Raw genomic sequence first — 11,477 nt, 5'->3', positions numbered from 1 at the left:
TTAATTTTTTCTAAATGTGTGGAACCTAAAACTTTCATACAACATAAAATTATTATAACACATCACGCGCGTAGATTTGTTCGAATCCCGTCGTTCGCAAAGGAACAGCTGTTTGTACCATGAATCATATGTTATTGGTGAAGAGTAAGTGCGATTTTCGATTGACGAGCAAGCGTAAGATTTACATTTCTCTAGACATATTTTATAGCTGGTGGTCTTCCGAATTAATTAACAGTCTATGAAACAATAAGCAAGAGGATAAAAGGCTATGCAGAGAAAAATACCGTAATACACAGGAGGCTGATGAAAGACATTAACGCGAGCTTAACGACGACATAATGCTTGAAATTTCTCGGAGCGAACCTGCGGGAATGGATACGATTTCTATTAAACCGGCATCGGTAAATGGACCTAACAAGGATTTGATTCGTCCTCGTCCGACGACGGGGCGGTGATTACGTCAAAGAAGGACGTCTGTATTTCAACGACCGAGGAGGCTAACGAGCGTTGCTAATGCGGGAAGGACTCTATCCTCGCAGGAAGATGGACGGCCTAATATCGGAGCTCATAAAATTCCGAAGCTCGTCTCGTAGGCAAATATGCTTCTACCGATCCACTATGATAGTCACAGATAAGACCTTAAAGCGTGCGCACGATAGTACGAAGGGCGGATACACGTTAACTGATTTGTTAGGAAATGTTAATCCGTAAAGGGAAACGCATGCTACGATCGATCGTAATGAATGAGCTAAATTTTCAAGGTCGTGGTACAGTGAGAATATAGATTGTCAGCGCGTAAACGTACGGAATTTAGAGTAATTCCGACAAATTTTTAATGAAATTTCTCGCTAATAGAAATTCTTTTGCCAATTTAGTTTTTCGTTCAATTTTGCAGATAATACGAAATAAAAATATTTCACGATTCCCGTATCATTGCCACAATAAAATACGGAAGTTTTCTGTGAATAATGGTGCTGAGGACTAGATTCACTCGATAAACACGTTCGAAATCTAGTATCACGCACAACGGCTAAACCTCCTAAGCAGAGCCTCGCTGGGGAGGGGGAGGGGAGGTTAGGCCCAATATACCGTGCCATTACCAAAACGTCGAAATATTACGGAAATGAATAGCCCGCGATGCGTTAAGCGTATTATAACGATCAAAAATTACGATGATTAGCGGGTCGCGTGGTGGCCATGTAACGCCGGTCCGTCCGTAAAGTTGCCTGGTATACGGTGGGGCCCTCCTTATTAAAGTCCCGTGACGCGCTCTCCACGAAACGATCGCGTCCCCATAAAAATCTCTCTCTTCCCAAATTGGGCCGTGAATTACAAGCCGCGGCTCCGACGCGCGTTTGCGCCCCTAAACGACTCTTTTAGCCCGGCAAGTAGATACTATAGGTGCTATTAACGCGTCGGGCAGTTTATACACACCTAATGCATCGTTATGCGGCCCCCAGCTGCCAGACGCAAGTACGACTCCGCGGAAGTGTATAAATTACCGTCGGTATTTCGGTAAATACGCGTAATGTCAACGCAATGGTTCGGGCATTAATAGACGGTGACGAACGGGTTCGTTGAACCTCCTTACTTAAATAAGAACGCGACCGCCAGGTAAGTGCTTTTTGCGATGACCCGACTTGTCATGCGTCGCTAGTACTGTCATAATCTTCCTGTCATTCTAGCCATGGAATACTAACTACACGCTCAAAGAAGAATAGTATAAATGCAGAATAATACAAATCATGCAATTACAACGATTTTCTAGACACAATATTGTATCGTTTCGTGTGCCAAAGTAGGGTAACTCCGGTACATATGCCGCATCTATCAAGTGTTATTTATCACGTTTAAGGAAAATGAACTATATCAATAAAACCTATATTGCTTACTATTATATTAAAAAAAATTAGAAACACGAAATTTATTTTCTTATATATTCTTATATCTTCTTAAAGAAAAACCTCAAAAAAACCCTTGCATTTTTGCCTCATATTCCATAGATATGGGATATACGATCATTCATGTGTGGACATAGATAATTTACAAATGTTTATCAAATGTGAAATGACACAATAATTTATAAACTGTGTTTATAAAGTTTATTAGAGAATAAGAACGGAGTAATAATAATGCAATATTGAAGAGATTAATATAGCTGGATAGCAGTGGAATGCAGATACGTGTACTTTATGTATTCTGTGCAAGTGCAAGTATTGTCTTCCAATTACAGAATGTCTGTACTGTGGATTAATCGCGTGCACTGAAAATGCCGTATATCCCAAACAGATGAGATGATGCGACGCATCAAACCGATCAAAAAATCCAAGAACATAGGTTAAACACTTCTCTATTTTGTTATACTCTAGTCTTTACTATCCCTCTACAGTCATGTATCACGAAATAATTGTTAAATCTTTTATATTCTTTACAACAATCATTTTACGTAAGTTATAATAGATGATTGCGCTACTTACTACATCGACAAATCGATTCAATTCACTACGGTTTTGTTATTATTAATAATAAAAAATTGAAATCATAACAAAATATTAATATAACATAAAGGAGCATAACAGAGTTGCGTGTAAGTTACTCCTACTTTTTCTGATTTTGTGTAAATCCTCGTACAGCATAAATATTGGGAGTTACCCTATATTGTGTAAAAAATGGTATTATAAAAAAATAGATCATAAGAAAATTGTACAAGAGCGTCCTCGAAATAATACTTGAAAAATGATTTCGTCATTGATGTCAACTTTCGCGAGGAGCACAAAATCGAAGTCATGCGACAAGATGCTCGCAAAGCCGGCAAGTCAAAGTCTTATCCGGGGTTTCTTATTAACACCCGAATGAAGTTGATCGGATGCCGACAAGTAATCACGGAAAAACAGTATCTGCGAACGCGCTGGTATAATGACAACGGCAGCAGCCGATGATACCAGACAAATAAATCCGCGCGATACAGCGCGTAACGAGCCTACCGCGATGAAAAAGAAAAGGAGATGATGCCGCGTTTCGCGTGGGCACTCGGTACACCGGCGCGATCAACGAAGTACTGCACAACGATTGAGGTGGAAAATAAATCGCTAGAGAGGAGGCGAAGGTGTGCGTCGGCGCTACGGAGTTCGCGACCACCTACGCGTTTTACGACGCCAAGGAAGAGCCGCAAAAAGGCAGCGAGTCGATCGAGAGAGTTCGATAGATAAAAAAAAAATATATATATGAAGCGGTGAAACAAAGCGACACTGAGAATCTGGGAGACTCAGCTCGCAGAGACTTGCGACAGTCAAAGAAAAAGGAAGGAACTTTTCTCTTGCAGAATGTATATTGCGCGACAGATGTTTCTGTATACAGATCTAGAACGATCAGATCGATGTCCAGAATTAATGACTTATAATGTAACTTATAACGTAAGAATTATACGGAAAATATTACTGAGCGTATATTTTTTGGAAACGTCGATTAATGTGATTATCGAAGCGAGAGAGTGGGTCTCGCAAAGGAAACCGTATAAATACTCTGAAAGTATTGGATGAAGCATCGAGACACGTGACTACCTACGCGCCAAATAGTTAAAAAAAAAATTTTTTTAAATAGCAGAAAGTGAAATCTTGACGAAGCGCGAGCGTAAAAACAGAAGATACGCTCGATCGATCTCATCTCGATTTCGATGCCTGTGACCGCTCGAGGGACATAATTTAAATTTCATAGAGCGTATAAAGCCATGTTTATTTCTCATGAGAAAATCTACCGATGTAAAACTGATCTTCCATGGAATAAAATATTGTTGAGAATTAATTCAATTAAATAAATCTTCCTGTAAATTTAATTTTGCGGAAAAAAAAGTCTTCAGATTGTTTCTAAAGAATTAACATTAAATACAATTTCCCTATAACGATTTCCCTATAATAAAATACGATGTTGTAAAATGTATAATTTTATCACACAAGAAATAAAAAACATGATGTAAAAGAAAGTTCTTGCGCGTTTACTCTCATTATTTTCCATTCATTTAAACTTTAAAGGCCATAGGACGAACTTAATTTTACCGTCGGCAAGAATAATAGCTTCGTCTTTTGGCTAAGTATCTCTGTATTTTGTATCACGTGCGACGAATGCAAATTTAGTTATGCGCGCCGAGATTCGCAGTGGTAGCGAGAAAAAGAATCCGAAACTCACAATCAGCGAGACGATTCGCGTAGAGACGATCGGCAAACAAACCAAAGAGAATTTGGTAGAAGCGCAGCCGGTTTGTACAATATAATCTAAAATTCTACGTACACGATAATCTAAACAAATCGTCTAGACAAAAATATGAAAATTTTCTTCACGGTTTGTGTGAATATTAATAATATTATATATCGAATGTTTTCTACTTTTCATCATATCGATATTTAAAAGACAATAGAATTTAATAACACAGAAGATGAATATGAAATTATACGTCCCGTACTACTCCTTTACAATACTGTACTACTCTTTACAATTACTGTACCATAAACTGATCGGATAATTAATAACTTCCACGTAAATCACACAGTTTATCATCGTCTAATACTACACTTCATGACGTAAGATACTTTCAGTAAATAGTACTGTACGAACTGTGTGTGTCAGCTTCGCATCTGCCTAAGCCTCTTTGAAAAAAAAAAAAAAGTACAATCCAGACAGGAGAGGAGACGAACGAGACGAGAAGCAGAGAGAGACAAAGGGAGACAGATTGAGAGAGCGAGAGAGGAAGAGTTCTTCGATATCATGCCCGGCAGCGATGGAAGACGCGAGATTCTCGGCTCCGCACTTGACTCCCGGGCAGTACAGATATCGATGATATTAATAATGACGATGACAATAATAATAATTAAAATTATAATAATCGCAATAAGGAATAATAATAATAATAAGTGACAATAATAATAGTGGCGAATATTATAATAGCGACAATAATAAATTTACCGCGTTAACGCCGGATTTGTGCCACAATTACAACATTTTCTCAAGACCAGACAATGAATGTCACAATATAATAATATTAATGATAATATATAATAATAGCAATATAATAATAAACATAATAATACAATAATGATAAGACATAGCTAGAACCTTTCGATCTTTACATAGACATAGAGCTTTCGAATGTAACGCCGTTCCGCGTTTTCATATACATATATATATATCCTTTTTCTATTTATATATAATAATATATCTTCATCTATAGACTCGTGTATATATACACATATATATTTATGTATACTTACTCTTTATACAGAAGGGGTTTTTCGCGTGAGGGGGGAAACTGTCTTGCTGTCTCGCTAGGATTTCGCACGCGCTTTTCCAATACGCGGTTTTTCTTCGGTGTGCACCCTGTCCCTTTATATATATATGTATACGTATATATAATCTGTCCCTCTTTTTTTTACTTTGTCGCGCTGCATATTCCTTGTCTCTCTCCCTCCTCTCATCTCTCTTTATATCTCCTTCCTCCGTTTATTCCAGCTCCCGCGTCTGTTTTTTCGCTCGTTGTCGACGACGACGGTGACGACGACGATTCATGCTCTCTCTCACTTAACTTACTAGCTTTATCTAGTACATTATTTACAGTCCATATTTACTTATGTTACATCATCCGCCGGGTTTGCTCCGAGCAAATCCCGCGCGAACACAGCACTCGCTCTTTACGTATGTTCTTTTCTTGACGCCCGTTCGTCCGCCGCAAATTTCGGACCCCGTGGGAGATAAGGGAAAATCGCACGCGCACGCGAAAAAAACACCCTTGCGATCCGTGTTTCGTGTCCGATATTCTCGCTTCGTTCGCGGGCGAGAGAGAGAAAACACCTCCGTTCTTTTTAACCGCACCCTCGCCCGAGTTCATCTTGCGTCCGCGCACCTCGTTATTAAACCATCCTTTTTCGCGTCCTCATCGGAGACCGCTGAGTTAACCACTTTCGCTCACCGATGACGATGAAACAACAACAACAACAACAGCAAACAGCCAACAAGGTCCGCGATCCAGCTCGGATTCCACGAACGGACGAACGGGCCCCGACCTGGCCGCGCGAAGGAGGAACGTCATTACCACGTCCGTCAATGGTACCCTTTGAGAGGAACGCTACTGGATCTCCTTTAGTGTCGCGTCGCGGAAAACACGAGAGAGATATTTCACTTATCACCGAAACATCGGTCGATGGAAAAAAAAATAGCTGAAGTCGTGCGTAGAACGGTGTAAGATGACGATGACGATGACGGCAAGGCGATGATACTTCAGAGATGAAGATATTTTGTAGAACTCGGGCGTAAAACCGATCACCGATGTTCGCCGACGGCCGCGACAGTCACGGCATTCTCTCTTATTCCGTATTTCTCTTATTCTGTCTGTTCCGTCCACAGCTTTCTCTCTCTCTCTCTCTCTCTCTCTTTCTCTCTCTCTCCGGGTCTATGCGCGCGGTCAAGGTCGACAAAAAATCACCGACCGTGCGCGTCAGCTCCTCAGCCTCCCCGATGGACCGGTCTCGGCCTCGTTAAACCCCGTTGAACCTCGTTGGACGAGCCACCATTCCGTACCCTCGTCTCGGTAACGAGCGCCGCCGTCCGATAGATAGAAAGGGCGCCGTGAGTCGGTCAGCTACGAGGTCGTGTAACTGCCGGTGCGTGCCTGAAGGTAGTGATGATAGAACGGCGGCAGAGTCGTCGTTTCCGCCGTCGACGACACGTTTGCCGAGTTCTGTGAGGTTACCGCGAGGCCCAACGGGGGAGGCCCCGGCGAACGCTAGTGAGCCGCAAGCGAGTGGGCCGTAAGGGCCTGAGGGCTGAGCATCGGCGGACTGTGGCTATGACCCATGGGCGAACCGTGCAGATGATCCTGCGGATGATAACCCTGATGAAGACCGCCTTGGCTTTGGTGGCCCGGTGGCATACCCTCCATCATGCCGTCGCCGAGTGTATTGGGCGGCGTCATTCTCTTTTCCTTTTGTCGCCGATTGCAGAACCACACCCTAACCACTTCCTTCTCTAGTTGCAACGAGTCCGCCAGCGACGTGATCTCCTGGGCCGATGGTTTTGGTTGCTTGTGAAAATGTTGCTCGAGCGCACCCTTCACCGACACTTCGATCGACGTCCTCTTCTTTCGCTTTCTACCCTGAGCGGCGATCTTGTCGATGCTCGTCGGCGAGCCGGTCGTCGAGTCCGCCTCCTCGAGCCACTTCTGCAGCAGCGGCTTCAGCTTGCACATATTTTTGAAGCTCAACTGTAGAGCCTCGAACCTGCATATTGTTGTCTGCGAGAAGACGTTGCCGTAGAGAGTACCGAGCGCGAGACCGACGTCCGCCTGGGTGAAGCCGAGTTTGATGCGCCGTTGCTTAAACTGCTTGGCGAAGGCCTCGAGGTCGTCCGACGTCGGCGTGTCCTCCTCGCCAGCGCTGTGATCCCTATCGAGAGGATGGCCCGCGTGCAAAGGATGCCCCGACGGTGGACTATGATTGTGCGCGTCCCTCAAGTGGTGAGGTAGACCGGTTTGATGATTGTGCAGCTGATGTGGATGCTGATGCGGATGCTGATGCAGCATACCGTTCATCGCTGCATGGTATTGTTGGAGGGTGGTGGGCGAGGCCGCGCCACCGCTAGGGTTGTAGTGCGCCGACGGGACGACCGGTGCGTGCCAAGAATGCGGCGAGGCCATGCCCGGAGACTGGTGCGGGGCACGATGATGCATACCCTGGTCCGTCGCGTTCGCCGCGGCTGCCGCGGTCAACGGCTTCACATCGAGGCTCGTGTTTGCCTGATGGGGATGATGATGAGGATGATGGCTAGTGTGATGCGCCATGCCCATCGAAGCCGCCCAAGGATCGCTACCGGGCTGTAGGCTCACCCATGGATTCGCCGACGAGAGACTCGCAGGATGGGAAAGTCCGTTTGGCGACGGCGAAGACGTCATCTGATGATGATGGTGATGGTGATGATGATGCTGCGGAGCCGGCATGTACTTCATCTCGCCAGCGTCGGCGGCGCTGCGAGGCGAACCCGAGGAATAGCCACTCACGGCGATGTTCATCCCGATCGTTGTACCCGAACCACCATCCAGGTCGGTAGACACTGCGCTACTAACCGGCATGTACGTAGTAGCGGCCATCTACTTCCTGCTTGTCGAGAGGCTTCGCGAAACCCTCTCGATGTGGGGTTCCCCACCGTGGAACGTCCACGGGGTACGATTTTTCTTCGCACCCCTTTCGCAAATAATCTTCTGAACTCTTGTTTTTCACGATAGATGGAAAAATGAAGATTTTATAACACGGTGAAGAGAAAACTCCTACGAGAACGGGTTGAGATTATCGGAGATTCTTCTCCTCGCAGGATCGTAGATGCAGCTATATGTCAGTCATATGTCTAGTCACCTCACGAAAAGCGACGATCTTGGAAAAACAGATCTCTTAGTAATCACTGATCACTCGTCGCACAATCCACAGTTCGCGTCGACACACCGGAGACCAGACGAAGCTGGTCGTCGTTCGTGATAAAGTTTCGTCCATAGTTTCTCAAAAGTGTCATGTATGCAATAATACGGAAACATCGACGTATTCGCGGTGAGAGATGATTGTCGGTGTATACCGTTTCTCCCGTTCACTCCGGCGGGGTGGGTCCCCGCGGAGGAAAAACGCGTCTCCAGATCGGAGCACCGCTCTGTCGCGGCGCTCCGGAATTTGATTCTTTCTCTCGCTCTCTCTCTGTCGACAACCTTGTTGCGGTCACTCGTTCCCGCACAAAAATCACACGTGAAACGAAAGCTGGCTTCCTAGCTATGTACTGGCCAATCCTCGAGTCGAGTCGGGAAGTCACTCGCGACGAGGATATCGATTCAGCTGAGGTCACACATCCCTGGTGGGGATTCGAACTTGTCGAGTAATCACTAATCTTGTCTCGACGTCGACGGCAACGGCGATGTCTACGGCGATGCGAGGATTACTCCGCACTGGCGTCGTGTCTGTGGCCCCGACGTGGTGAACGCGTACCGACGACGACGATGCACGACGCAACTGCACTCGGGGGTTGCCACCGCGGACCGACGACCGAGCAGCGAGCGACCGACCGACCGGCTCAGCGTAAAGGGACGTACGACGGTAATCGCGGAACGGAAGAGACTCGACTCGGCGGGAGTAGAGTAGGTATATGATGTCGTGCGTATGTGTTCCTTCTAGTGGTAGATGTCCCTCTCTTTACATGAGTGTACGTGTGCGTATACATACGGTATACGTGTATGCGTGGAACAGCGTGTAGGTGAGAGAGTATAAGGAAAAAGAGAAAGAGAGAGAGAGAGAGCGAGAGTGTATGTATGTGAGTGTGTATGTGTATGTGTATGTGTGTATGGCGACGGAGGAGAGACGGGTTAGAAAGATCTCGCTCGGGCTCTCATGCGTTATGCATGTCGTAGCTGAGAGCGACTGACTGCCTCGCCTTGCAGCTCGCCCGAGGTTCCCGAGGCTCCCGGAGCCGCTTGTGGAGGAACCTCGTCATGCGCGTCACCGTCGTGCACATCCCTACCACCGTTGGCTACGCAGCTCGCAATTGGACGGGCTCGCAAGGTGGCCGTCGATGTACGTCAGCATCAGGCGGAACCTACTGTGACCGCGCCTACGAAGGCAGGCGAGGCACCCCAGGCGCCAGTCCTTCTCGACCCCCCCCCTTTCCCTTGCCGTTGCTCGACTACGTTCTCGCCTGGCTAACAATGCTCGTTCGCTGATGCCGCGACCGCCGCCACCGCCACCGCCACCGTCGCTGCTGCTGCCGCCGTCGCCGCTACTACCACCACCACCACCACCACCACCACCACCACCACTACCACCACCACCGGTACCACCACCACCACCACCACCACCACCACCGCCGCCGCCGCCGTCGCTGCCACCACCGTCACCGCCACCGTCAGCACCGATGTTGCTGCCGACGTTGCTGCCGCCGCGCTGCGCCAACTCTACCACACCGTGCCGCACAACCATCGCCAAATCGTGCCGTGCCACATCGCGCCGTGTTGCTCTGCACCGCAATCGCATCGTTCCGTTCTGTTCTGTTTCTGCCGTTGCGATTAGGATAAGCGTGAGCGATTAGGACTTGAATCGATTTGACACGAGCTAGCGCTCGTTCAAGTTAACCACGTGACGCAGCGCCCTGCGCGACTTCGTTTCTCAGGTGCACTCGATTTCTCAACTCTATGCGGTTTTGTTCATGTAAATCTCATCACTGTACTCGAGTACCTCGTTTTTCAAACGACGGATGCCCCCAGAAATTTTTCATGATCACGGTCGGCGATCGTTGTCGCGATCTCTCACGGCACCCGCGCGCGCACGCAACAGGTACTGATTTAATAGCGAATAATTGTATGTGCGACGAGGCACGGTAGACGTCGCGACGCGACGGCTCGAATAGTCCCACCTTCGGGATAAAATATATCTTGTGGGAATATCCGGAGCTATGAGAATCATATGTGGGAATCACGCACAAGGCATTATTAATTCACAAGTAATCATAAAGTATATAAAATAACTAAGCCACGCAGAAGCCTCCGTCAAGACACAAATCACAAGATTCTCATTGTTTCCGTCGAGCTTTTGGAACAACTTGAACACACACACACACACACACACACACGTCTGAATATGCGAGTTCATTCTGCTGCACCCTGCGATTCCTTCACGTGAACGACGATGGCATACGCGTCACGTACGCAAACGAAAGATCAATTTTTCAGGCACCGTCGCGGTACAATCCTGCCCGTCGACAGTTTCATTTCCTTTTCGCGTAGCTCGCGGTGCAACAGGTGCATGGATAACCGTTGGTTTCGGCTCGTTCGCTGATTACGCACGCCTTCGTTATCGGTATTCTGCACCTCGCACCGTCGTCGCGTCTCGTAGTGAACGAGAAAAAAAAATCGAAAAGGATAATCCGCCGCATTACTTCAATTTACGACTATAGGAAAATCCTCCCGCAACATTAAAAAAGATTATAACGGCTATATGCTGAAAGTATTATATACTTTCAATGTACGAAAACCTTATATGACAGATTAGAAAACAAGATGTAAATAGAACAGGTCCGTACGCTTTTCTTTACTTTATTTAGATTTCGCAAAGAATATTCTATTACTCGCAACGTAACCTAAATTTACGAAATAAAATTTTCAAAAGGAATCCAAACGAAGATAGATCGATCAATTATATCGATTACGCAATAGCAACAGGTACTTATTCGGAATGATTAATTATGGAGAAAGGTTGCCCGATCTCACCCACGAGGGAGGGAGAGAGAAGGGGGGGAAAGTGGTATCAATAAGAACGAGCCGAACACAAGAAACGAGCGAAAGCGTGTAAGTGTATTGAGAAGAGGGAAGAAGAGAGGAGGAGAGGAGTCGAGAACGAACGCGCGAGTGAGCGAGGTTTAGTACATTTAAATGAGAGCCACAGGTAGCAGCATTATGCAGTACGTGCCAG

General features: G+C 46.3%; 1 protein-coding gene across 1 annotated transcript; it reads right to left on the bottom strand.

Moving 5' to 3' along the window:
* Positions 1 to 5,413: 5,413 nt before the first annotated feature.
* Positions 5,414 to 9,442, bottom strand: LOC105202647 (POU domain protein CF1A). The gene has a single exon (XM_011171230.3). It carries the CDS (start codon positions 8,126 to 8,128, stop codon positions 6,770 to 6,772), a length of 1,359 nt encoding a protein of 452 aa, XP_011169532.1. The 5' UTR covers positions 8,129 to 9,442; the 3' UTR covers positions 5,414 to 6,769.
* Between the last annotated feature and the right edge of the window lie 2,035 nt (positions 9,443 to 11,477).

The sequence above is a fragment of the Solenopsis invicta genome, chromosome 12 (assembly GCF_016802725.1).
Source record: "Solenopsis invicta isolate M01_SB chromosome 12, UNIL_Sinv_3.0, whole genome shotgun sequence".
Taxonomy (NCBI): Eukaryota; Metazoa; Arthropoda; class Insecta; order Hymenoptera; family Formicidae; genus Solenopsis; species Solenopsis invicta.
This window is presented reverse-complemented; position numbering and strand designations above follow the sequence as displayed.